This window comes from Pocillopora verrucosa, chromosome 6 (assembly GCF_036669915.1).
Source record: "Pocillopora verrucosa isolate sample1 chromosome 6, ASM3666991v2, whole genome shotgun sequence".
Taxonomy (NCBI): domain Eukaryota; kingdom Metazoa; phylum Cnidaria; class Anthozoa; order Scleractinia; family Pocilloporidae; genus Pocillopora; species Pocillopora verrucosa.
In genome coordinates this window covers 22639805-22666883 of record NC_089317.1, presented here as the reverse complement: position 1 = coordinate 22666883, position 27079 = coordinate 22639805, and the positions used below count along the sequence as shown (strand labels likewise).

Here is a 27079-nt window from a genome sequence, read left to right as displayed (position 1 = left end):
GAGAAAAGTTTGTCTTTGCAGCTAAGGTCTTTTAAAATCATTTCCTTAAGTTTTTCTGCCTCCTGGTAGTGTCTCCACTGTCCAAGTGAGATGCTTTGCTGTAAATTACACCCACTCTGAATATAGTTTTCCTCTGTTCTAATACTTGGGACATTAAACACTACTACTGATGGTTGGTGCACGAAGAAGGTGGCTTTGAAGTCTCCTCCTTCTGATTCCCTCAGTAGATGACGCAGTTCGTACAGACATCCAGGAAGAATTGGACCAGAAATCTAAAAGCTAAAATTATTTACACTTCAACTCATTATGTATAGAATAGATAGATATAAGAATAAGTCAATGGCGTATAAGGACTCAGTAAAATAAGCTCAGAAGACATTAAATATAGATAAAATGTAAAATTCAAAGCATCCTAGAAGCATACATCACAGTTTTTATAATTATTTATCAAGAGTGATAGGTCTTTGCCATTAATACTGTTTTTAAAACTCATTAAATTAGGATTCTCTTTATGACTTTCTTCTAATCTATTCCAAAGATGGAACCCAAAGTATCATAGAGAATGTTTTCCATAGTGTACTATTCGAAAACGTGGAATATTGAAATCAGCGTTCCTCAGATTATATCGTTTCGGGGTAGTATTAAATACTTCTGTTATATAAGAGGGCATAAGTCTTTTGGGTCATACAAGGTGTCGACATCAGATTCGAGAAGGGAAAGTACAAAGAAATCATAAAATTTGTACAAGAACAGTTGCAAAGTGCAAGTGAGTTGATGATAGTTGTAATTATGATATAATTTTGAGTATCATTATGAAAGGTAAGGTGCAAGCAGATATGTTTGTCATCCAATGCTATTATTTGGTTTTCCTTTGGAGGATATTTCTCGAAAAGTAACCTCCCATTCCTTCCTTCGTCAAATCATAATGGTGGGTGATTGTTATGTCAAGAGCTTTTGGCAATGCCCACTTCCTTTAATGAATGTGTGTTATACAATAAGTACTCTTGGATTTTTTTTTACCATCTTCAGGTGTGGATCTTATTCCTCATTAGCATATCCAAGCTAGCCGTTGTTAATCAAATCGGAGATTTCTAGGAGCATCATATATAGAATTACATGTACGCTAATTCAGAAGATTAAAATCAGTAAATATGCAAATTGAACGACTGATCGAGGCGTGGTGATGTCATTCACTCAAACCAGTTTTATTTCGGGTCTTTTTACCTACCTTGCCTCGACAACGAGTTTGAAAACAACAAAATTTTCCCTCAAAAGTGAGGAAAAGAAAACTAATTTGCATGCGCATAAAAAAGTGATAATCGTGTCCGTCTTTATGACAGAGGTCTGTTCAGACTGTCAAAAGAAAGGTATGACCCCCACTGATTAAGTCGACTTAGAGCTCAGCAATGTTTGCAGTATGACTAATTCGTTATCGTCACTTTGCAGCAATAACGGTATTTACTGTCATAACATTTGATGACAAGATCCAAAGTCGGAAGTTGATGTCCTCAGGTTTCCAGTCCCAGTGGAGAATGACGACGAACCTCCACTCACGGCCTTGACGTACAAGCATAGCTACGATATTTAAAAGTTCGCCGATGCAGTGAAAAATGTGTATACATTGTATATTTTGTTGCGTTCATAGCCATAGAATTCATTTTGTCTTTCTCAATATGTCATTGCATAAATTATTTTTGATTCTCCAAACAGAACATGCGTATCCCATTTTATAAAGCTGTAATCGTGACAGGTAGGTCGAGTAAAGATAACCAGTAAACATCGCAGTAAACATTGGTTATTTAACTGACGAATAAAAAAGCTTACTCTGTTTTCTTATAAAGCACTCAGTAAGGGGCTAGAGCACTCAAGACTAAGCGACTACGTTTCGTGTTTTCCCCCTCCCCCTCTACACTTCCGTGTTCAAGTAGGGGCGAGATTCATGTGGAATTTTCGCGAAAGTTACACAGTAAGGACTAACAACTAATTTTAAAAAGCTGCAAGACTATTTTGTAACTAGACTTCCACTTTACGATGCTTTAATTTCCTTTTTTTATTATCACACCTGAGAATATTTCACTACCATCAATGCGGCAGCTTTTAAAGAATAGGTAAGTTCGACAACTCAGAACATTATATCGCAGTCCGTATGTTGGACTGCGCGCTCATTTTCAAAATGTTTTCATTTCTACGGAGCTGATTATTAACTTTTTCGAACACCAAGCTAGTGTAGTTCGACTACATTCATTGTGTGATAATCAAGTATACATGGGAATACTTCACCTAAAAATTTAGCTCAAATCCATAGTAAAACCTGAGGCGATTACAAACATCCCCACCGCGGATTTGCATGCCACTAGTTTTTGTAACTATTCCGTGCTACTCTCTTGTAAAGAGTATTATTATAATTATCAGTATTATTATGCATATGCATGTGCATGCGCATATGCAAGCGCATATGCGCATGTGCGCATGTGCGTGCATTTGTGCGCTCCGCAGATGATACTTAAAGTTTTGCCAAGAATTCATTTTTACGGCACAGTTGGCTAGGCCGTCACCATCGGCGGTGAACAGCACTTCAGCATCCGGGACCAGCTTCCATTTTTCTTCCAGGTCCTGCATGGCTATTTCAGATGGCTGCCACCCTTGTTGCCATTCCACAACGTCTTTATTCTCAGAAGAGATTTTTCCGTATCTCAGGTGCGTTTCAAGCAACACTGTTCCTTTTGGGTGGTTTACTAGAGTAGGTGTTGTGTCAGCGCCTAAGGAGAGTGCCAGATATTAACATACCAGCTAATTATAAAAATAATTGCAGTCACTGCCGCCTGTTAATGGTGGTTCAATCGTAATCAAGTACTTTAAAGATTCGCCAGTAGTTCATCCAAGTCAAAACAGACAACTTTTTATTATCCATGTCACAGTGTTTGAGCTGTCCAATTCATTTAAACATTGGTTTTCAACGAACATTAAATAGTATCTCGAGAAAGAGAAAAGTAAAAGGGATTACTCGAATTCAACAAAACAACGAAATCAGTGAGTTTTATTTTGTTGAATTGTGAAGCACATTGACCCGACTTGCCCTTTTTCTCGCAGAAAGATAGTGATAATTATATTTGTTAGGCAATATATTTGTTTATAATAAAAAAAAACAAGAATCATTAACGGCAGATCTTGCATATTGCTACAATTTAGCCTCTTCAAAAATAATAATTTTAACTTAAGTTTGTAAACAATAAAATGATTAGTTACCTCCATATTCTTCTGACCTCTCGTCCTGGGTTGATTTTTCATGTTCAAGATTCAGTACATCATTATCCATAAGCTGATCAGAGGCACCTTCTTCTATAACCTGTTTAGGGAAATTAAGTAGCATTGACTCGTAAAGAAATACTCTCTTGCAAGTGATGATAACTTGTGAACAAAGGGAAGGGGAAGGAGAGGAACATACTTCAATCAGCCATCCGAAAAGCGATAAAAAGAAAGGTATTTGGCACCATCCTACCTTATCATCCTCTCCTGGGGTGGTTACTGACGAGGTGGCCTGGAACTCAAGGAGAGGCTTTGGTTTTGGTTGATATTGAAACTTTTGTCCTTCCTTGTTTGAATCAAAGAAGTGCAGAAGTGCCTCCTCGTGGATCGTTCGGTGCTTTGAGTTCCAAGAAAAAATAAAACTTTTCTTTCCATCAAGGTACTCGTCATCAAACTGCGAGGCCACTTTTCTCCGTGCCCAGCGTGAGATCACAAACTGTTCCTGTTCGGTTTTATCTTTGTAATACGTGTCTCCAGCGATGACTATCAACACTTTGTCACCTATATAATCAAAAAACCATTATAATGTAGTAGTAATAATATTAATAGCAATGGTGTCATAAAAAATACTATGATGATGAATGATATTGACGACGACCATAATGATGACAATGACAATGGTAACGGCATGGCTAAAGGCAGTCGAAAGTGACAGTCACGGGGACAGGTACAGGTACAATAACAGTGACAGTGACAGAGACTGTGCTGGAGACAATAAAAGTGGTAGATACTGTAACAGAGAGAATAACAGTGACAGAGATTGTGACAGTGACAATGAAATTTAGAGAGATTGTGACAGAGACAATGGCAGTGAAAATGACAGGGAAGGTGACTGAGACAGTAACATTAATGACGACAGCGTTGGCGACAATAACAACAACAGTGACAGTCTGTGACCGAGACGACATCAGTGACGATGTGAGTGACAGTGGCTGAGACAGTGACAGGGTGAGTGCAAAGAAAAAAACAGTAACAGCGACAGTGGAAATTTTTACGACAGAGTCAGTGGCAGTGACAAAAACAGTGGCACTAACAGCGAAAATAACAGTAAATTATAGTGACATTAACGGTGACAATGAAAGTGACAGTGACAGTAAAAGTAAGAGAGACGGTGACAGTGATCATAATGATGAAAAGGAAAACAATTTATATCAATGTGAGTGTCATGACTTTTGTAGCTTTGGGCTTGAAAATACCTCTGTTAAAATTGCCAAGGGTACCCTCCATTTGATTTTGCACTTAAAATTAAAAAATAATGCTTTCATCGCTTGTGTAATTCCTAATTTTGTCGATACTCTTAATACTTTATTTCCTCAGTTCACCAGAATAACCCTTAAATACAAGATTCAAACTCATACTTTGTAGCAAACCAAGCATGGCCCGACTTGTTAGTCTAAGTGGCGGGACTCTGTTGGAGCCATTATCGAAAGTGAAAGTAACTGAATAATGATAAAACAATAAGGTAAACCAGACTGGTAAAAGCTGTCATCGATGTTTCATAACAAAGTGGTACTTCAGACCCTTTTATGCTTGTTGTGTAACACCGGAACGGGTTTATTTACGAAAGTACGACTTTTCAAACGCTTCCGCCCTTGAAATACTCACCCGTGGCTCTTGACAATGCTTTATACAACTTGGCGTAACCAATTCCAGCGTTTTCTTCGTTGATCGAAAGCCGAGATTCATCTGCATGGACAGCGAAAACGGCAAAATCAATTTTTAAGTGAGGAATCTTACTGTCGCAAATTTCAGACATGCTTTTCAATCCAAAATATAGCTTTTCAACATCGATCTTCAGGTTGTGCTTCTCTTCCATTTCAAAGAGAAGTGCTTCGACTTCTTTTAGCTCGCATGTCTTGTCACAGTTGAACAGGTAACCTTTCATTGATTCTCTTTCCATTTTTCCACTAGCTTTTAGAACTCGCAAGCGCTTTAGGAAGGATTACTGTGTTTTGGAAATTAATGTTAACCGCCGTTCCGTGAACTGTGGAATCGATTGTTACAGATCGATTTCTTAGAAACGAGATCAACCTTCGCCAATCATGAACAATAGCTGTGTTGTTGACTTCGTCACGTGGCTAAAAAAAAATAATTTGCCCTTGAAATGAAATTTTAAAAAAATAAAATACAATTGAAATAACATGTACTAAAATGAGAAAGAGCTTAAGATATCTAGCGAAGCTATTGTAAAGTACAAAATCATCTCAGTCGCACTGTTATTACAATATCACGAAAAAAAGTTTGTACCGATTCATCGTGGTGATCACTCTGAAACAAATACGAAGTATAATCGTTTGTCTGTCAATAATGTAATTAACATAAGTCACTTCGGAAGTGAAACCAACGATTTTACATAATTTCTTGTCTTATTACAGTTGGATGTCATTATAATTTGTGTATGAGGAAATAGCTCTGAACATTCTTAGATGTGGCTTGAAAATTTCAGCACGAACCCAAAGTTTTCGAGGAAAACCAAATAAAAATAATCGACGATTTCTTCTCAGAAGCATGTCCTCGCAGAAATGGAACACAAGAAGTAACATAAGATACCGCCAACAGATTTGCTCTGAGACAATCCAAGATATCAGTATTGCTATATTCCATTCAGGGACAGAAGTCCCCGTTAGTGTCGAATCATTTCTCAACCTTACTTGGTTTTTCAAATGAGGGGTACCCAATGGCGAGATATTCGATAAAAAAAAACCGGAAGTGGCGAAGAAATAAAGAAATTATTGCGTGACAATTCCGAGAAAGGCAAATGAACTTTGTACTAGTAAAAAGAAAGCTATCCGTCTGTAAACGAAGTTTTGAGGCCAACGAACGAAGACGCATGCATTGAAAGCTCCCTGATAATAAGAATTGTTGAAAAATGGCCAGCCTAGGAAGGTCGATAAAGTTCCACCTTTTTAACTGTGATAACACGTATAGGTTGGACTCAGCAGAAACCTTGTTGCTCAAAATGGCAGACGATCTTAACCTTCGAATATCGATGGATAGGCGAAATTTTCGCCTTCATGAAATGCCGGATGTATGTGAAAATATCATTCCTCAGCTGCAGATGGATTATGCTGTCCTTGTTGTCCATGCTCATGAATCTCGTCTCTCTATCAACGAAGACAAGGCTGGTATTGGCTACGCGAAGATCTACAGAGCTCTGCTGCAAGCGACTGGTAGGTCGAATGTAAACATTGAAATGATTGTTTAAAATTTGTGCACCGGTAACCTATCGCTACTTTCGTGAGATGAGTTATTTGCGCAACGTAAGAGGTTTTCTTTTAAAAGTGGTAAATCGTCGTACTTCGAGAAAAAATTAAGATATCAAAGGCATAACCGAGGCGCTTAATTAATGTATATTTACATACTCTCATCTAATTTGGCTTCGAAGGAAAGGACAAAAGAACATAACTGGATCCGTTTGTAAATGCCGTTAATAGTGCTTATAATACAAAATGACCCAAGCATAAAATCTAACAACGTCTCATCAATGTGGTCGACTTTTGAATCTTTCTTGGAATATATCTGCACTCAAACGTAAAGGGACCCATTAAGCCGAATTAAACATCTCAGAGTGCTCTGAATAACAACAATTTTAATTTTATTCAGCAGGGCAAAAACATTTTTAGAGAGAACGTTATTTAGCTTAGGTCGAGATACCTTACTTTCAGATCAGAGTCCATCATGATGGCGTAAGAACTTTTGTTTTCTAAAACACCACGTGCCATTCATACCTTGCAAGCCTCTCACCTTTCCTGTATTATGATTCGCGAGAGGAACTATTACGTTATTCATGTTAGTTGTGAAAAAGATTTTAATTGTAATACTCTTCTCTGACCAAAATCAGTTCAACTGAAGCCAATAATGATAAACTTTCGGTTGTCATTCGTATTTTGTCCAGATTCCGCTCTTTATTGTTAGGAGGATGATATCATTTACGACTTATTTACATATCCCGGACTTTGTACTTTTTGTAAAAAAGATACCTTTTTATGAAATCGGAGGTAAAGTACAGCGATTGCTTTCGTTCGTGAATCTTATCCCTGCCGAAATAAACATCACTTACACAAAATACGCTAGTTTTCTGAGCTTTGATTCATTGAGATGTTTGGTACGAAGAAAGATTGAAGCTGAGATGTAAGACATTTTCCAACATGTATGAGTGACGTAATGGTATTATGATATCCCTTTTGCGGGGTTTTGGCCTGTTGAACATGGTTGACATGCAGTTGACAGAAGCACTCTGGAAAAAGCATGGAAAATTCTCCCCGTCAAGCTCTCTTTTAAAGAATCGTTTACTTATCCTATATAATACTTTACTAGTAGTGGAGGTAACCGTGGACTCCAGGTAGCTTTCAAACCCTCTTTCAATTGGTCAAAACTAATAATTACACGTCAAAACGAACATTTCTGAGCGCTTGCATTCCCCCCACAACGAAGGCCCCTCCTCTTCATGTTGTGGGGTAGAAAGGGGCAAGTAAGAAATATGAGAGACACTGATGACTTTAAAATGAGCAACTTTTAACCAAGAGGTAAAGCCACCCTCAGTTGAACTATCACCTGTGTAAAGGTGTAATATAATACATTTTGTCCTGTACTTTAAGGAAACAAAGTCTTGATCGTCATCGGTGGCGATGATAATTACAGAGATCAAGACGAGGAAGAACAGGTTGTTATCTCACGCTGGGCACGAAGGAAAGTGGCGTCACAGTTTGATGCGGAGTATCTAGATGGAAGAAAAAGCTTCATTTTTTCTTGGAATAAAGCGCACCGAGAAATCCACGAGGAGGCACTAAAGCACTACCTCGATCCTAGTAAGAAAGAACAGAAGTTCCAGTATGTGCCAAAACCTAAACCAAAACCAACACAAGACGAGGTATGGCTTATGTTTATTTTCCACTCATTTGAAATCTACTGTTTCTGTCAAAGGGGAATTGAAGTCATGGTAAAATACGGGAACAAGTATTCTGAACTTGTTTCTGGAGATTTGGCTGTAAACGTTTCTTTATTGTTGCGAACTACTTTTCTACAGCCAAATTAGGAAACTGGGGGTGAAAGATTCCTCAGCTCATTAGGTCTTCCTTTCGAGAGGTACATTCGCTAATACTGCGGCAATGAGTGAACCCCACATCCTAGAACTACCAGAAATGCGTCCTTCCCTTTTTGATGAAATTTAGTCAGGAAATGAGGGTAGGACTGAAACTGGAATTTCCGTTCATCAAACCTCAGACTCCCTAATACCCTGACTACTTAAATCTCCAATTTTTAAATTACTTCCAACATCATTTGTTTTCTTTTTGTTAATATTTTGCCGTTTTCTTTCTTATCTTTTTACCTTCCTGTTTACTGTTCCTTTTGAACCGAAGGAATCTGAAGATGACAAGGAATTTCCACGAATAAGAGGAAGTGGTGAGTTCAAAGCATTCCCAGTAGAATCCAATTCTAAATGCGAAATTTTGTTTGTGTGGATTGGCCCTCGGTTCAGAGGTAATCTTGCTATTTAAGCTTACTAGATGAATGACAAGATTCTTTGTAACTGTCACGGAGATGTTGGCATCTTTCACAAATTTCCTCTCAAAGCCTTTCCTCACCCAGCTTGACAATTACAGAAGAAGGCCTTGAGCCCATAAAGACAAATTGCGCTAGATTAAAGAACAAGTTCATGGTACAGATATGATTCATATCCTTTGCTATTTTCTTAAAACAGTTGATACCTGAACGTATTTGCAGCGCTTTTGCTTCTGTGACGCACCTTGCCTCTCAGAATATTACTATTAAGTTAATGCAAGTTATTCATTAGCCATGTTTTGTCGTGAAGATCAGAACAAAACTTTTCTAATTCCGTTTGCTGAGCTTCTAGTTTGGATCCAAGTCAAGACTTTCAAATCTCAAGTCATACTTCAATTATCAATATCAAACTATTTATACACAAAATCCTAAACTATCCCTAAGCGTCTCTTAACACCCCAAGACTCCCACTCCATAGATCATAGGTCTCATAGCTATTCACCGAGTCCCGAATCTGCAAGTCCCTGGCTTCACTGAATTTGAAAGCCTCAGATTCTTTAGCTCCCACTGCGCTTTCCAAAACCCATTTTCATGCTAGCTGATGCCTCTTCTTAATTGTTATTAACAAGTTTATTCAACCAAACTTTAGGGTCGCCACAAGAAGAACCTGTCGATCCCAGACCATACTATCTTGAAGGTACCGTTCTGCTGGACACTGTCATGCGCTTTGGAAGAATATCGTATGAAGAGGAGGACGTCAAAGTATGGGATCAGAGATGGGAGCCTTCTGGAATGATTGTTCGTCACCTGTCGAAAGACTGGATGTTTAGACCTTATGCGAATATTCGATTTGTCGCTACAGCTGACGGAGGTGTCTCTTATAGTGTGCGACCACAGAGTATTGCTATCTGGTTGAGTGCTGTATTACTGGGTATTTTGAATTGGTTGTTTTCTGGGTTACATTTCCAACTCTACCAGTCTTTGTTTGTGTTGTTACCCGTTTTGAATTTTTGTGAGTTTTTTAAGTGGCTTATAGAAGAGGTTAAAACGATAGTCGAGCAAGTAAAAAACACAATTACCCAATCCATAACCTGGCTTATGGATGTGGTTAAAGCAAGAGTAGAGCAATTATATACATAAATAACCCAATCAATAATCTGGTCGGTGGAAAGTGTAGGAAATTATGGACACATTTTCTGTGCATTACTTTTTGTGTGATCTCGTGAGATCGATATCTTGGTGAATTATTATCCATAGGTAGGGTTTGTAAACAGTTACAGAATTTTGCATGAAAAAAAAACATGATTCTTCTCTTAAGTACAATGATCTCTTTATTTTGCTCCAATACTTTTCAGACAATCCTGATTTACCCAAAAGGTGATTCTCTTGGAGACGCGAGCTCGCGCCTTAACCTGTTTCTTGTGTTGTGTTCCTAAGTAAGACACTTTACTCTCCAGGTGCATCCAAGCACACAGTAGAGAAATCGATTTTCCGCGAAACTGTCGGGGACCGAAACTGTTCTTAATGCTAGGTAATCTGTAATGCACTGACCTTCTGCTCATGGGGAAGTAATAGCGCTCCTTGTTGTTTTCAAGGCAAGGAAACTCTGCCAGGATAGGCTGCTCGCCACCCAAGTTGGCGATACCTTTAACTTTTCGGTTTATAAGGTTAATCTTGTAGGAAACCTTTCGCAGTGTTTCTACGCAACTTTTATATGCGATTGCCGGAGTAGTCGATGCAATTTTGTGAATTATTATCTTTTGTCCCGCCTGAATATGAAACATATATGCCTAATTCTCAGAAACAGGTTTTGCGTTAGTTTAGGTAGAGTGGACAAGTCACATAGTGTTAATGAACAGTGTTTCAAGTTATGTCGCTTGCGCTGGTATTCATGATCAATGCCAGCCGCCATTAATGTTGACTATCTAGGTCGTGTCAATGTAAGTATTACCTTTCTGATGTTTTTCTATGATAATAAAGTGTCATTTGGAACGATAACTCGATTTTAGACTGATCTTGTTTAGGGTCTGACTATTCGCCATTTGATGTGACGCAGCTTTCCTTTTTACTTGGTTTTTTTTTGGTGGAGGGGGTTGTCTGGGCATCCTGAGGTTTTCCTAAGATCGTGATTACGGCAAGGCCGGGGCTCCATGAGTTCCACCGCGAAAGAACCATCCAAGGATTCATTCATTGTTATCAAGACAATTCACTTTCCTTGGAATTAGTTACCCTCCATATCGCGCTTCTTTAAAAGAAAGCCATACTAGCCATAATTGTGATGCCTTATGACGTCTAATCTTTTTATATAGACCAATCTATGAAATATATTGTATCTTCCTAGAATAATATTTTCTGGGAGTTAGTTTCGGAAGAAATGTTTACTTTAAAACATTTTATGGAAATGAAAACTATGCAGACATACTCTGGACTAGACCCTCCGGTTCCAGCCACCAGCAAATCAGTCATTTCTGAAATCAGCTCGCTTTGCCAGAGACGAAAAAAAGGAGCAACATTGAAATGCGAGTTAAGTTTTCAAAAAAACCGGAAGTCATTTTGAAGTAGAGTGATAGCATTGCGTGACGAATTGAATTTCCGAGAAAGACGAATGAACTTTACTCAAAGCCAAATGGTCGCCATACTGCAGTAATCGATTCGTATCCATTGAAAGTTCTTTGGCAGAACCAATAAAAATGGCGAGTCAAGTGTGGGTAATGAAGTTTCATCTTTTCAACTGTGATAACACGTATAGATTGGACTCAATAGAAACATTTTTGCTCAGAATGGGAGACGATCTCCTTAGAATATTGGTGGATAGGCGAGATTTCGCCTTCCTGAAATGTCGGATGTGTGTGAAAACATCATTCCTCAGCTACAGATAGATTATGCCGTCCTTGTTGTCCATGCACATGAATCCCGTCTCTCTCTCAACGAGGACAACGCTGGTATTGGCTACGCGAAGATATACAGAGCTTTGCTGCGAGCGAGTGGTAAGTCGACTGTAAACATTGGAATGATTGTTTTGGCAACTTATCCATATTTGCTTGGGATGAACTGTTTAAGGGGTTTCTTGTAAAAGTGATAATGAACGTAAGACATCGGGTTTCAAGAGGAAGTTTAGATATCAAAGGTATTTGTGCATGTTCTGTAGTTCCATACTCTCATCTTATCCTGCCGGCTACAGGGAAAAGGAGAGAAGAGTAAAAGTGGATCTGTTGCCACTAGATGTTAGTAATGAGAGTAAAATGCTTAATACCTAAGCACAATATCTGATAATAGCTCATTGTTCAGTTCGTCGTTAAAAATATCCTCGAAATCCATGTTTACTCAAACTTGCAGAGACATCCTAAATGCATGGCCTATTAAGTTGAATTAACCATGTTAAAAGTGCTCCAGGTTACAACCGTTTTCATTATACTACGAGCCTCAGACTTGTCATGTCATATGATTCTTGCGAGGAACGTTACTAATGTTTTTTTGTTCCACTCAGAAATTGAAATTCATTGACTAAAATGATTTCAGTTGAAGCCAAACGTGATGAACTTTCTAATGTGATTTGTAATGTGTCAATATTTTACTCTATATTTCTCGAGTATGATATAAAAACCTAATTCGATGGTTTAACACGAAAACAACAGAGAAAAAAATTTTTAAGTGTTCTTTGTGCCCAAGAAAATGATCTGTCGTGCTTAAAAATTCGTTTCTGTGAAGGTGAAGCCTAGTTAGTTTAGTGCGGCCATTTTGTTGCTCCCTATTAAAGCACCCAAAGGCAAGAAACATTCTCCCCCTAAACCACCCGTCAAGCTACTTTTTGAATAATATTTCATTTGTTCAAAATGTTCCAGTTCATTGTGGAGGTAGCCGGGGACTCCAGGCAGCTTCCAAACCTCAGTTTAAATTGTCAAAAGCAATAACTTAAAATAACATGATTATGCTAATCCATCAAACTCCAATTATTTCAAGTGAACTAAGGCCGAAAGGAAAACATGACAAAGATGAGAAACGAACAACTTGTCAACGAAGCAATAAAAACGCTTATCAAATGATCTTTTGCAAAGATATAAGGTGCAATACTGTTTTTTTTTTAATTCAAGGAAAGAGTATTGATCAGGGAAGGATAACTTCGATGATGAAGACGAAAAAGGAAAGGTTTTTATCTCACGCTGGGCACGAGAGAAACAGGGGCGTAACATTTTTATTTGTGAAAAGTTCTTAACTCTGTCAAAACTACTTTCGGTGCAGAATCAGTATTATTTGTTTAGTGGTATAATGTGTAACAGTGTGTTTTGTACTTTAAGGAGGCAAAGTCTTGATCATCATTGGTGGCGATGATGAATACAGAGATAAAGACGAGGAAGAACAGGTTGTTATCTCACGCTGGGCACGAAGAAAAGTGGTGTCACAGTTTGATGAAGATTATCTCGATGGAAGTAGAAGCTTCATTTTTTCTTGGAATGAAACGCACAGAGAAATCCACGAGGACGCACTGAAGCACTACCTCGACCCTAGTAAGAAAGAACAGAAGTTCCAGTATGTGCCAAAACCAAGAGCAGAAACAAAACCAACACAAGACGAGGTGTGGCTTATGTTTTTTTTCCACTCATTTTAAATCTACTATGCTTCTGTCATGGGGGATGGAAGTCATTGGTAAAATTTGGGAACAAGTGTTCTGAATTTTTGCCGAGGGAGAAAGCTATATGCTTGTACCTGGAGATTTGGCAGAGAACGTCATTTTATATTTGTGAACTTGAGCAGATTACCCCTTTTAACTACTTTTCCACCCTTTAATTAGGTAACTAGAGGTAACAGCTCATTAGAACAGAAGTTCCAGTATCTACCAGAATCCAAACCAAAACCAACACAAGACAAGGTGTGGCTTATGTTTTATTTTTCACTTATTTAAAATCTGCTATGTTTTGGACAGGGAGGATAAAAGTCATTAATGAAATACGCGAACAAATATTTTGACTTTTTGCCGAGGAGCAAAGGTCCATTATAAAGAGGGTAACATCTTTGCAATTACCAAAAACCCAAAAGCTTCCTAGCTTTCTTTTGCTGCGTTATTTCTTTTTAGGGTTTTCTTCTGAAATTTCCCTCTGACTGACATATTTTGATCATGATTGGTATTTTTATTGTACACTGAACATTTTAAATCATGCGAATGTTATTCCCTGTCACAGGGGTGGCTGTGATATTGAGGGTCGACCGTACCCAATAATTTCATAAAATAATTATTTTATCCTTTGGCGGCCACTTTAGGTACAGACAGAATACCTGCTTCAGTAGACTCCCAGAGGGAACCTTGCTGCTTGAAACGCGTATGCGTTATGGAAAAGTATGGCAGCCATCTGTAGAAGCCGTAGAAGACTTGGAACGAAAATGGAAATTAGTCCGTGATGCAAACGTGCGATTCATTGTTAATGATGATGGTACGGTCAATAGTCACGTTACCAGACAAAAAAAGATTTTTGGCAAAGATTGATGCCCTCAAGTCGGCGATGGTTTTCCTGCTTGGCCATTTTCTATCGTAAAAGGGCATGTTGTTGCAATTGTTGTGACGACTGTTGTTGTGATTGTTGTTGCGATTGTCGTTGCGAATGTCGTTGCGAATGTCGTTGTAATGCATGCAATAAATAAGTTCCATGTTTCTGTGTCTGTGGGCCTGTTTAGTAATAGATTTTAGAGGACGTCAAGAATAAAAATGAAACATTCGGCTGAGCTGCAAGCTCGTATGCCACTTTTTAGTATTTACCACTATGACGTTTTCTGTAAAGTATAATTGAACAGAGGCACGACAACATGGAAAAAAAGTTGTTGATCGTGACGTCTGTCCTCCAACAGCTAAGAAAAATGCGTATATGATCGCACACCTTATATAATAAGCACTTAATGACTGACCTCCAGCGAAACAGTGACTTATGTCTCCCGGACAGCCTTTATTCTTTCGATACGAAACCGAGGGGAACATTGAGGATCGAGGGGAGACAATGGTTACTGCTTCGCAGACATTCCCAGCTCTTCAGGCGGCTAGTATGTCGGCCTATACTGTTTGCGTAAGAGAGACTCTTAAACAAAACCAATATTCAGACGAAAAGTGAAGCTTTGAGGGCAAGCGTGACAGTTTGAGGAAAATTTCTCAGCGAAAAACACGATCAGCCGATAAACCAGTAAACCAGAAAGGTGTTTATTCATTTCATAACCCCTCCCCCCTTCCCCCCCCCCCCCTCCTCCGTTACATTGCACCGGTTACATTTGTTCATTTATAATTGTTTTTAATGCTCCATGCTTAAAATAAGATTAATTTGGCTGTTTATCTAGACATGGTTGGGCTGAAGGGTGAATAGTTGTGTAATGCAAGCGTTATATCTTAAGTGTAATTATGATGCGAGCGGGTAAGTTGTTTTATTTGCTGACGCTTCTTGTAGAATGATGTAAACTGTGGCCTTAACTTGGCGATTTAAACAGGAACTTTTCACTTCAGCTTTTTCTTATTTGGATTTGACCCTTGGGTTCCAGCCACCAGAAAATCATTTCTCAAATCAGCTCACTTTACCAGAGATGAGAAACAAGGAGCAACACTGAAATGCGAGTTAGGTTCTAAAAAAACCGGAAGTTATTTCTAAGTAGAGTGAGAGTATTGCGTGACGAATTGAATTTCCGAGAAAGACGAGCGGACTTCACACAAAGTCAAATGGTCGCTATACTGCAGTAAACAAAGTTTTGTGGCAAGCAACTGATTCGTATTCATTGAAAGTTCTCTGATATAACCGACAAAAATGGCGAGTCCAGTGAGGGTAATGAAGTTTCACCTTTTTAATTGTGATAACACGTATAGCTTGGACTCGGTGGAAACCTTGTTGCTCAAAATGGCAGACGATCGTAACCTCAGACTATTGGTGGATAAGCGAAAATTTCGCCTTCATGAAATGACGGATGTGTGTGGAAAGACTATTCCAATGCTACAAATGGATTATGCCGTCTTTGTTGTCCATGCGCATGAATCTCGTCTCTCTATCAACGAAGACAACGCTGGTATTGGCTACGCGGAGATCTACAAAACTTTGCTGCGAGCGACAGGTACGGTCGGTCGTCTAACATTAGGGACCTTTAGCAAACCACGACGGCGACGGCAGCGAGTAGGTGGCGAAACAAAAGATCTAATGAGCAGAACAATAGCTCAGCTCGTACGTTTTCGAACTTTGTACATTTCTTAGCCGTCCTCTACAAAATAACAACGTGAAATCCTCAAAATTACCGAGGTTCGAGAAAGGAAACCTCGACGGCAAATTATCTAAGTTTCCATTTGGAACTCAACGCTCTTTCATATGCTATGATGAGGTTAACTTGCGGCGCTGTAAGGGATGGTAGTCACATCCACTCATTCGCGAAATTTCAACCGAAAATATCTCTTCATTTTAAATTCGACGTCTTCTTTGGCGTTGCCGTCTTAACTACTAAAGGTCCCTATTTCAGTATGATAACGATGCCATACTAGTATAAATTCTCATTTGAACTCTTGTCAGTTTTCTTGCAGTAAGTGCCATGATATTTTTGCTTGTCAATCAATATCATTCTTAAATTGTCGGCCATCTATCCAATTACTCAATACTAAGGCTTCAAATGACGAAAAGCGAAAGACGCTAAGATGAAAATATTGCTGTTTTACACATGTTTCAGTTAAATACAAAACGACGCGAACGTAAGATCCGATTAAGTTTGGCTTTTGAATAAGCTGGAAATACATGGCCTGGCATCAGAATAAACCGTTTTAAATGTTCATTACTATAGTATTTAGAATTTGATGACTTTGGACACGGATTTTCGATGCCGGGTAAATGCTATTAAAATAGTTTGGGTTTGACTGATGCAGGAATTTCAGATCAGAGTCCATCGTTACACACCAAAAAATTTCTTTCGAGGAGAACGCTTTGATACTTTGCGGGCTTCCTTTCCTCAGATGTGGCATTTATTTTCAAGAAGAAAATCGTCATCTGCATCTCCAATTGTCTTCTCACTAATCCTTTTCACCGACTCATCTGAACTGAGGCCAAAAATAACCACCTCTCCATTTAGGAATTGTATTTTGGTAGAATCTAGTAATGTTTCGGATCGATAAGCATTTAAAGGAAACAAACGACTACAGCGGTGCAAACTCTTTGTGAAAATGTTGATTAGAGCAGAGTGACAAGTGTTCATTCGCTCATACTACCTCTCCCCTATGGGTTGCCTTGAAGAAGTGCAAAACGTTTAAAAAGAAAATTTGTCATCCATTTAAATCCATGATGCATGTGTAACGGTGTGTCTTGTACTTCAAGGAGACAAAGTGTTGATCGTCATTGGTGGCGATGATAATTATAGAGATGAAAACGAGGAAGAACGGTTTGTTATCTCACACTGGGCACGAAGGAAAGTGGCGTCACAGTTTGATGAAGAGTATCTCGATGGAAGAAAAAGCTTCGTTTTCTCTTGGAATAAAGGTCACAAAGAAATCCACGAGAAAGCATTAGAGCACTACCTCGACCCAAGTAAGAAAGGAGAAAAGTTTCAGTATGAGCCAAAATCCATAACAGTAAACATTGCTTCTGGAACCGTTGATGATTCAGACGAGGAAGCAGAACTGCACTTCTTAGAGTTTGGTAAGAAAGAGCTAAAGTTAAGGTATGTGCCAGGACCACAACCTCCTTCCACCACAGATGTTTCAGAAGAGGTATGCGCTTTGATTCAGATTGTTTTAGTGGTCATGATTTGCACGTTTTTGCTATCGACCAAATTTGTGTCAACAAGCAATGCGTGAATCTTTAGACTAATTTGAAGCTTTAAATCACGCAAGCTATACCTGAAACCAAAAAGAGCTGTCCTTGTGCTGTCTGTGACTTCCATTCGCAGTTACTTATATGTTCACTGAAAATACACTGTATGGAAAATTTATCGTAATTTTCTCTGACAGGGCAGTTAAAGTTTAATTTATATGCTGTGCGAAGACGGGACGACGAGCATACAGAGAGTGACAGGAACACAGACAGAAAGACAGACAGACCAAATGTATAGCGCATATAAAGACGGACAAACAGGCAGGCAGGCAGGCAGACTAACTGGAAACTGAACGAGAGAGGAAGTCGACTGGATGCATGCTTCATTTCCTGTGATAGCTCCAACATTTTTTCAGTTACCAAACTTGTGATTCTTTTGACTTCCTTGATATTTTATTCCCTAGATCCTTTTAATCTTTAACTTCTCGATTCCTGGGTACCCTTATCACCTGACTGGTTGTTTGTTTGATTTTTCAATTGATCTATTAACTATCTTCCATTGTTTCCCTTCTGTCGTTCCCACCTGGATTCATTCTTCCTCATTTCTTTCTTTCTAATTTGACAGAGTTTTTTGTTTATTCATCCATTTATTCACGTAGGACGTAAGTGATGATGCCAAGATCCCTCTTCTACCTCGAAGTGGAGACGACTCAACCCGAGAGAAACATAAGAGGAAAGAGGGAAGAAAAAGTAAGCGCAGAATACAAATCTGGAGATAAATTATTTCTAGGGGCAAAACCTCTCGTTCACAAAGTTGCCTTGCTTATTGCACTTACGAATTTTTAGGGATTAGGGTATCAATTTGAGAGGTCCTCTGACCCTGTCCTAACTGAAGAGAGGAAAAGGAAGCGCTGGAATCAGAAAGTTATTTGGCAAATATTGATTTGATTTAGCTAACAAACTTATATCTTAAGGGACTTAATGAAATTGATGCTTTTATGCAAATTATTTTGTCATCTTTTTTTATATCATAAACTAACCCAGGCTTCTATTGAGCAAGGGCCGAAATCCTTAGTAAGGGTTTTTTTCAGTTATTAATGAATGAATTATAATCTAACCATAATTAGGGCCTAGGCCAGATCCTTTCAATGCTCAGCCGGAATTTCACGAGGGCACCATTCTGCTGGACACGGTCCTGCGTTTTGGAAAAATCTCCTACAGAGAAGAGGATCTGAAAGCCTGGGATCAGAGGTGGGAGCCACCGGAAAAAGTTGTTCGCCACTTGTTGCAAGTTTGGATGTGTAGACCGCTTGCGAATGTTAGATTTGTCGCTACAGCTAACGGTGGGGTATCTTACACTGTGAGACCTCGCAGTTTCTGTTGTGGACTGCGTTTGATCCTTTGGGCGTTCATAATTATCACTATTATTATCATTATTTCTATTATTATCTATTTCGTTTGATTATTATTATTTTTATCGTTATTAGTATTTTCATTACTATTAATTATGGTGTAAATTGATGAGCCTCATTAAAGGTTGTCTGATAGCGATGAACGAGAGAGAACAAGGACTGAAGCAAGCAGCACCGTTCAAACAAACTTTTAATAATGAGAAAAATTACATTATTCCGTCTCTTAATAAACATCACTTGGAAACAATTTTTGTACACCAATGAGTGGTTGCGCCGTGGGTCGGAGAAGGTTGTAGTTACAATCAATTTTAGGACGATATTGATGTCAGCACAATCTTCCCTGCCCTTTAGGACCTCAATCGTGTTTCCCTTACTCTTTACTGCGGTTTGTTACATGCATGTCGCTAACTGACAGGTATGAAAATATTACATCGAATGGGTGGGGCTATTTTAACAATTCATAAAGAGTGGCGTTATAGTTTTGGGAAAATCTCCTACAAAGAAGAGGATGTGGAGGCCTGGGATCAAAGCTGGGAGCCATCGGAAAAAGTTGTTCGCCACCTGTTTCAAGTTTGGATGTGTAGACCGCTTGCGAATGTTAGATTTGTCGCTACAGCTAACGGTGGGGTATCTTACACTGTGAGACCTCGCAGTTCCTGTGGACTGCGTTTGATCCTTTGGGCGTTCATAATAAGTTGTTTAAAGTTGTGCAGGAATTGCCTTCTTTGTATGTTTAAATGGTTCAGTGAACGAATTAAGCGATGTACATGTCCAACAAGGGATTGCTTTTTCGGATGTTTTATTACTTGTATGGGAAATTATCAAGGTGTTTTGAATGGTTCAGGGAACTAGTTAAGCGATGTGCATGTCGAACAAGGGATTGCCTTTTCCGGATGTTTTATTGAATGGGAAAATATTGAGGTGTTTTCAATGGTTCAGAGAACTAATCATCTAATGTGTATTTTGAACAAGGGATTGCCTTGTTTGGATGTGTTAGTGCTTGTAAAGGAAATTTTCAAGGTGTTTTGAATGGCTCAGAGAACGAATCAATCGATGCAGAATCACTTTTGGATTTATGCCTCGTTGGACGTAACTTTAAGAATGACCATTTCTTTATTAAGTACGAATTCGGGATTGATATCATGTAGCCGTGAGTATTTTTTCGAGTTTCACAGCCTATCTCAAACTTGAAAACACGAAACGTACTTCTTTGTTCAGAAAAATAAAAACTGGCATATTAAAGGAAGTGTGTCATGATTGTGAGGTAGCGAACGCGTGTGAAAATACATCACCGGCGTTCGTCCAATCAGAGACACGAACGATAGTACTTCACAGTGTAAATCTCAGTGTTTATGAAATAATTTAATTTACGCCGCACTGAACCGTTGTAATTAATGTTAGAATAGTAATCTGTACTAAATGTGTATTGCCAGGTATGTAAGCAATTTAATAACTGACAGACGTGTAAACTGAATTTTCGTATTTTAGTAATAATAATGATAAAAATAAAGGTCCTCAATTGACTCAAATTGTCGTGGCGTCGATCCATCAATCTTGTAGACGCAGCGGCTGAATGGCAAAATCTCTATTCAAGCATCCGCTCGATGTTCTTTTGAGGGGGGGAGGGTAGGGGTTAACTTGCAATGATTAGCTACATGGTTATGTACTTCAGAGTGGATGGCTTTTATGAGAGCAGATAAAGACTCAAAAAATATGGCTACCTTTGTAACCTGTCATTAGGCGGCTGATAGGAAACTTAAATGTTCAGGGAAATATTTGCTTGATGTGAAAAAAGGACAGTGGGTTTCCTTTATGAATATGAAAAGGATGGTGCTTTGGTCAGATATGAAACGTGAAAAGATGAGGATATGCACCAAACCAAACACACACGTGTACACGAATGAAACTGTCTCCTCTATTTCTTATAACTGTATATACCTCCATCCTGCAAAACCAAAAAAATAACAATCAAACTTCAGGTTTTAACACCCCTGTCCCCTCCTCCCCCCCATCTTCTGAACGGTGACACGTAAAGAACAAAGGTTAGCACAAACAGAACGACAACCTCTGTGTAAAGATTATGGCGAAGAGTTGATATCGCGCTTATTTAGCAATTTCCTTTTCTCTGCCTTCGTGCTAAGAGTCTTTTCAACCATTGCTGGGAAATTTATAAGTTCCAGTTGGTAATGTATCACTGATGCCGGAAACTGAAGCTCAGGGTAATTCTTCTCCCCCAGAGTAATGAAATATTTGGACAAAATACAAATAGCCTTATAGATATTTTCAAATATGGTTATGCCGGCGGCTAGCATACTTCTGAAATGTGTTTAGTTCTTTTGCCTTTTCGCTCCTTTTATTGCAGTGAGCTTTCTCCATTTCGGAGAATGCACAGTGATATAGCCCAAGACGTTTCATGACACTTGATTGTACTCTCAATGCCACCCTGTACCTGCTGCTTTGTTTTGTCGCGTGTGACAAAAAATGGCTCTTAGCCACTTCTGTTTCCAGAATTGAAAGGATTTTAAATAGTTAGATATATACGATTTATTCGTATTTTATCTCTGGTTCCATCAAAGGATTACATGCCTTTGGCTTAAGCGTCACCAAAAAGTTAATGTTAAATCCCGGGTAACGCAATATTCTCGGAAATCATTTTCGTGGAATGACAAACGAATGGACTTTGTTCGGCTGCATTCAAGACAGATGGCCCTTCCTGTTCGCTTTTTAACTGTTACGAAAGAAAAATACCATGGAAATGAAAGGAAATTCTACCAACATTTATCTTTTTAACTGCGATAATACTTGCAGTTTGGATCCAATAGAATCCTTGTTACTAGCCGTGCAAAACGACGTGAAGATGCGGTTTGCTGTAGACAAGCGCATTTTTCGGTTGCGCGAAATGTCAGAGATGTGCGAGAATATTATTCCTGAACTGCAGATGGATTATGCTATTTTTGCTGTTCATGCCCGAGAATCGCGTCTCTCAATCAACGAAGACAATGCTGGAATTGGTTTCGCAAGGATCTACAGAGCTTTACTGAAAGCAACTGGTGAGTAAACAAGATCGAGTTCATAGGGTTTTCTACAATATCGTGTCAAGCCATAAAATCTTACCATTTCCTAATTTTTGACGATTCATAGTCAAAAGGCTTAAACGTCTTTTATGTCCCTGATTAAACCAACCATTCTGAGAATTAGTGTTGCGTAAAACTTATGCCTTAATTTGTTGTTCGTATTTTTACTCCGAGAGGAACACAAAGCAATCAATCCAAACATACAATGGTCTGTCAGTCTCTCAAGGTGGTCGAGTTTTTCCACTTTTACTTTTACTTGGACAATGAAAGTTCGCTTTTCAAAGCTAGTTTCTCATTGTTATCACTCTCGCTTTGCAGCAAGCGACTGGTAGGTCGACTGTAAGCATTGAAATAAGTACAGTGATGTTTGTGCAGCGATAAATAATCAAAATAATGCGGAACATTTATTCCGAGAAGCAACATGGTTCTCGATTGCATACAATGCCGAATTGTCCTGTTCTCTGGCATTTGGGGGAAATTATGTCAATTGAGTCAAACTGATGTTACTACATTTAGCTTAAGGAAAGATGCAAAATGTCCCATATACTTCCTCTGAAAGTGTGTGCAAGCTCGAGATAACAAAGTTCAGATCAGAGTTCACCTTGATATGAACAGTAACTGACGTTAACAACGTTAGCCTCTCAGCCTCACCGTAATGATTCTCGAGAGAAGAAAAACGTCTTCATCTTCATAAAAAATGAAGAAATGTTTTAACTTCACGTGCTACCAGCTGAGACACGTTATATGCCAAAGGAGTTTCCTCTCGGTCTCTTACCCACATTCACTTGTCTTTTTTTTTTATTTTTTTTGGTTTTTTAACGAATAAGTTATTTTTTCATGATACTAGTAATTCTGGTAAGCTTGCAGACAGTAGCGTCAAATATTTACAGACAATTTTTCTGGTTGAGTAACGTGGTATAAAAAACTGTCATTTCCAAATGTTCCACCTTGTGTATTTTTACCCAAATAATACTGCCTTTCTTCCAAACGTTCTGTTGGTGGGATCCAGTCGAAGAGGGCAATCACGTGCAAAGTGAGACATTAACGATTATCAAACCTTGACCAATGTGTGAACTGCCCTTCAACAGTGAAAACCACTACCACTTCAGTATCAGTATAACTCGTTTAGAATAGTAAGGTGTAATACAGTGTCTTGTATTTAAAGGAAATAAAGTATTGATCATTATTGGTGGGGATGATGAATACAGAGATGAAAACGAAGAAGAACAGGTTGTAATATCACGCTGGGCACGAAGGAAAGTGGAGTCACAGTTTGATAAGGAGTATCTCGATGGAAGAAAAAGCTTCATTTTTTCTTGGAACAAAAGTCACAGAGAAATCCACGAGGAAGCATTAAAGCACTACCTCGACCCAAGTTGGAAAGGAAAAAAGTTCCAGTATGTGCCAAAACAAAAGCCAACAACCTTTCCTCCACCAGTCAATGATTCTCCAGACAAGGTTTGACCGTTTTTTGTCTTTATTTGTTTAACCCTTTAACTCCCATGAGTGACCAAAGCAGAATTTCTCCTTACAATATCGATACAACATTAAGCAGACAAGTGATGAGAATAAAGAAACAGATTAATTAGGGGATTATTAGTAGATCCAATACTAAAAACTCCAAACTAACATCACTAGAACTATATAGCAGACAGTTGGGAGATTAACTAATGAGATCTTGGGAGTTAAAGGATGATCAAGCATGCATCCGGCTCAAGACACACATAATGTAATATCAAGAGGAGAGGTAGCATCTAGTGCCACACAACGATGAGATCGAAGTTCGTTTATGGTTGTACCCTCTGATGGTAACCTATAACCTTATTTCGACATTTGTTTATAACGCATCCACCTTAAATTATTTACAAATTGAAAACTTAGAGAGGTGGAAGAGAGCAATTATTAGCTTACTACTCCTTAGATTACTATTCGGGTTGTGGAATTGCATTTTAGAGTCATCAAGTCTATTCATTGGTGTCCTCTCTTCCATTGTTCTCAATGTAAATAGTAGACAGGCATGTTGCAATACCGAGTTAAAGCGTTTAAGACCTCTAAAACATGTTGAGTCAAGATTCCTGTATTTGTTTATCAAGCCAATCTGGAGTCCCATATGTGGTTTATTCATTCATTCATTCATTCACATTCTTTCGTTCCCTCTAATCTTGTTCCTCCTAAATCCTTTGTGCTTCTCATTCAAGTTTGTTGAACGCTTTCTTTCATGTATCCTGCAGAACGGTATTTCTGGTGATGATGTACCTCCTCAAGGAGGAAGAACCCAAAGAAGGCCCACAGGCCAAGAAAGAGAAAAATGTGAGTCAACTATTTTACTTGAAGAATCCATTTCTTGTGATAAAATCATTTCTCAGAGGCTGAACACTCATTTTGGAGGCAGTGTACTTTATCAAACGAATAATTTGGTTCAGATTAAATATTTACTTATTTTAATATTTACTTTCCATACCTTGTGACATTGCATGTCAACCATGGTTGCGAGCTCTCCGACACAAACTCTACGCTCTACACCAGTCTCGAGTCCCTAAAGGGTTCCCAAAATCTTTAAAAGTTTAATTTTAGAAGCCACAAGCTCTCATCCTTTGTCCCAGTTCCCAAGCACCAAATTGCGTAACCTCAACCTTACCTTCTCAGTATTAGGCGAGGGCTGAAACCTTCAGTAAGGGTTATTAATATTTATTTATTTATTTATTTATATATTCAGAAATTTATTTTAATCTAGCCTTAGGGCCCAGGCCAGATCCTACTGATTCCCGACCGGAATTTCGCGAAGGTACCGAACTGCTGGACACACTCCTACGTTTTGGGAGAATCTCGTATGAGAAAGAGGACGTGAGGATCTGGGACCGCATATGGAAGCCGTCTGGAACAACTGTTCACCACCTGTCGAAAGATTGGATGTTTACACCTCTTGCAAATGTTAGATTTGTCGCTTCAGCTAACGGTGGGGTCTCTTACAGTGTGCGACCTCAGAGTATTTGTAGTTGGGCGAGCATACTGTGTTGTTTAAAGCTAGTCTGGGATTTCCTTGCTTGGATTTGGTCTTGCATACTGTGGATTTTAGTAGCAGTATGTGAATGGCTTGGAAAAAAAATGACGGATAAAAATCGCTGTCCATAAAAATTATAAACATTTGGGCCTAGTTAAACCTGATTAAACCTAATTAAACCTAATTTTAAATTTTATTGCAACTCATCAAGTCAAGTTCAAACTACAGTCGAACTTCCTCTTTAAGACATCTATTCATTGTGGACAGCTTCATATATTCCGATCGTATTCTAGCATGCTTTCTTCTAAAACAAACCTCTGTAATATGCAATCTCTTTAATACGGTAAAAGGGGACATTAAATCTCAGCTCAGAGTTGCCGTAATTATGTAAAACAACCTCCTGTTTTCAGTTATATGCTAAATACTAACGATTTATTTACCAGAGCTGAGCCTTACAAAAGTTAACACTGTTGCAATTAGTAACAAATTAAGATAAAAAAATTCTAAAGGAAAACAAAATTCGAAAAGAAACGAAAACTATTCATACACTTGGCAGGAAATAGGTACAGCTTATTAATGATAAAATAAATGCATTTGTACGCCTGTTTCTAGATACAGGACATTTTGAAATTCGAAGTAACGTCATCATAATGACCCAAACAAAGCGGGCACCCTTCTAATACAGCTACTTTTTATATTTTTTTTTAAATTTCGTGGCCATATCAGCTTTACTTAGGTTTGATTGTGTATGCTCTTTGCTTTTCCTTTTGTGTTCGATATTCGAGAGCTTTACCTGTACCTCAAGATAGGCAACGGAAAGCAATTAGCGATGGGCGATCTCTGTTTTATTTGTTTTAAAATTTTACAGGGTATCAAATCACGTCAAAATTTAAAAATAAAATCATGGTTTCTGTAATGGATAGCCTAGGAAAGGATAGTATAATTGTCGAGCGTTAAGAGAAATAGAAACAGTCTCTGAATATGTGAAAAATGTATTTTGCTTAAACAGTTCTGTTACCTATATTCACACTTTTAACGGCTCAGTTTTACCTTCATTCGTCATCTCATTTGTAATTTGCATTGTTATTTTATCTGTTAGTTATGTTTAGTAAAGGTAATCACATGATTTCGAGTGCAATTTGAAATAAATAAGCCCGAGTAAATTTTTTCAAACACTAACAAAATTGCACGAGCCCGTAGGGCAGGTGCAATTTGTAGTCTTTGAAAAAATTTACAGTGCTTATTTGTTCCAAATTGCACAAGAAAAATCATGTGATTGCGTATTAATAATATACATGAAAAAATACGAGATAGCTTATCATAATTATGCAGAAGCAAAGCGCGCTCATCAAATGCAAAAATAATTTATTCAAACCCTACAAGTGACACTGTGCGTTCGGTCAAAACAACCGCCTACGATCAAAACAATAATATACCACGATATTTTCACATCTTAAGTATAGGTAATCAAATGATTTCGAGTGCAATTTGGAATAAATAAGCACGAGTCAATTTTTTCAAGGACATACAAAATTACACTGAATTAACCCTCTTCCCCATTGAATTACCTGAAAACTACATTTATCTTAACCAATCAGACCTAAGTAATTTTTTCATGTATGTGATTTTAATCGTAATTAGCTGGATTTAGTTAGTTAGGAGATGAAGATCCTCGTAGGATGGATACATTTTCAAAAACTGTTTTATTATTTCTTTTTTTATTTTTATTAACTGATTTCCTAACGATTGAGTGCCTTGGAAACACAGATTTTTAATATTTTGTGGAAATATCTGTTGCGTGTTTTCACAGTTTAAATCAGTTAGGATTTCATCCCTTTATTCCTATATTTGTTTGCATACCTCAGTCCAAGGTTCCAACATCCTATTTTCCCAGTTAGGAAATAAACAAACTAGGGGGAATGGAAAGTGATGTCGACACTCTAAGCGGTCGAAATGTCTCTAGTCTGTTTGATAGTAAAGTTAAGGTCCAAAAATCTAGCATTTTATATCATCCCCTTAACTGAACGCCTCCAAGTA

General features: G+C 38.3%; 4 protein-coding genes and 1 pseudogene across 4 annotated transcripts; 4 read left to right on the top strand and 1 right to left on the bottom strand.

The window, feature by feature from the left end:
• Positions 1-2220: 2220 nt before the first annotated feature.
• Positions 2221-5391, bottom strand: LOC136281731 (uncharacterized). The gene is made up of 4 exons (XM_066168588.1): positions 4912-5391; positions 3500-3807; positions 3247-3346; positions 2221-2759 (listed from the first exon to the last, which is right to left on the bottom strand). The coding sequence occupies exons 1-4, from the start codon at positions 5204-5206 to the stop codon at positions 2377-2379; spliced, it is 1086 nt and encodes a 361-aa protein (XP_066024685.1). The 5' UTR covers positions 5207-5391; the 3' UTR covers positions 2221-2376.
• A 678-nt stretch (positions 5392-6069) lies between these two features.
• Positions 6070-10806, top strand: LOC136281730 (uncharacterized). The gene is made up of 4 exons (XM_066168587.1): positions 6070-6476; positions 7905-8176; positions 8667-8709; positions 9458-10806. The coding sequence occupies exons 1-4, from the start codon at positions 6176-6178 to the stop codon at positions 9946-9948; spliced, it is 1107 nt and encodes a 368-aa protein (XP_066024684.1). The 5' UTR covers positions 6070-6175; the 3' UTR covers positions 9949-10806.
• Positions 10807-11445: 639 nt separating this feature from the next.
• On the top strand, positions 11446-14511 carry LOC136281732 (uncharacterized; annotated as a pseudogene).
• A 960-nt stretch (positions 14512-15471) lies between these two features.
• On the top strand, positions 15472-19214 carry LOC131783567 (uncharacterized). Its single transcript, XM_059100328.2, has 4 exons — positions 15472-15882; positions 17121-17512; positions 18215-18305; positions 18683-19214. The coding sequence occupies exons 1-4, from the start codon at positions 15582-15584 to the stop codon at positions 19015-19017; spliced, it is 1119 nt and encodes a 372-aa protein (XP_058956311.2). The 5' UTR covers positions 15472-15581; the 3' UTR covers positions 19018-19214.
• A 2418-nt stretch (positions 19215-21632) lies between these two features.
• Positions 21633-26740, top strand: LOC131783569 (uncharacterized). Its single transcript, XM_059100329.2, has 4 exons — positions 21633-22017; positions 23207-23499; positions 24273-24351; positions 24776-26740. The coding sequence occupies exons 1-4, from the start codon at positions 21717-21719 to the stop codon at positions 25171-25173; spliced, it is 1071 nt and encodes a 356-aa protein (XP_058956312.2). The 5' UTR covers positions 21633-21716; the 3' UTR covers positions 25174-26740.
• The last annotated feature ends 339 nt before the right edge of the window (positions 26741-27079 follow it).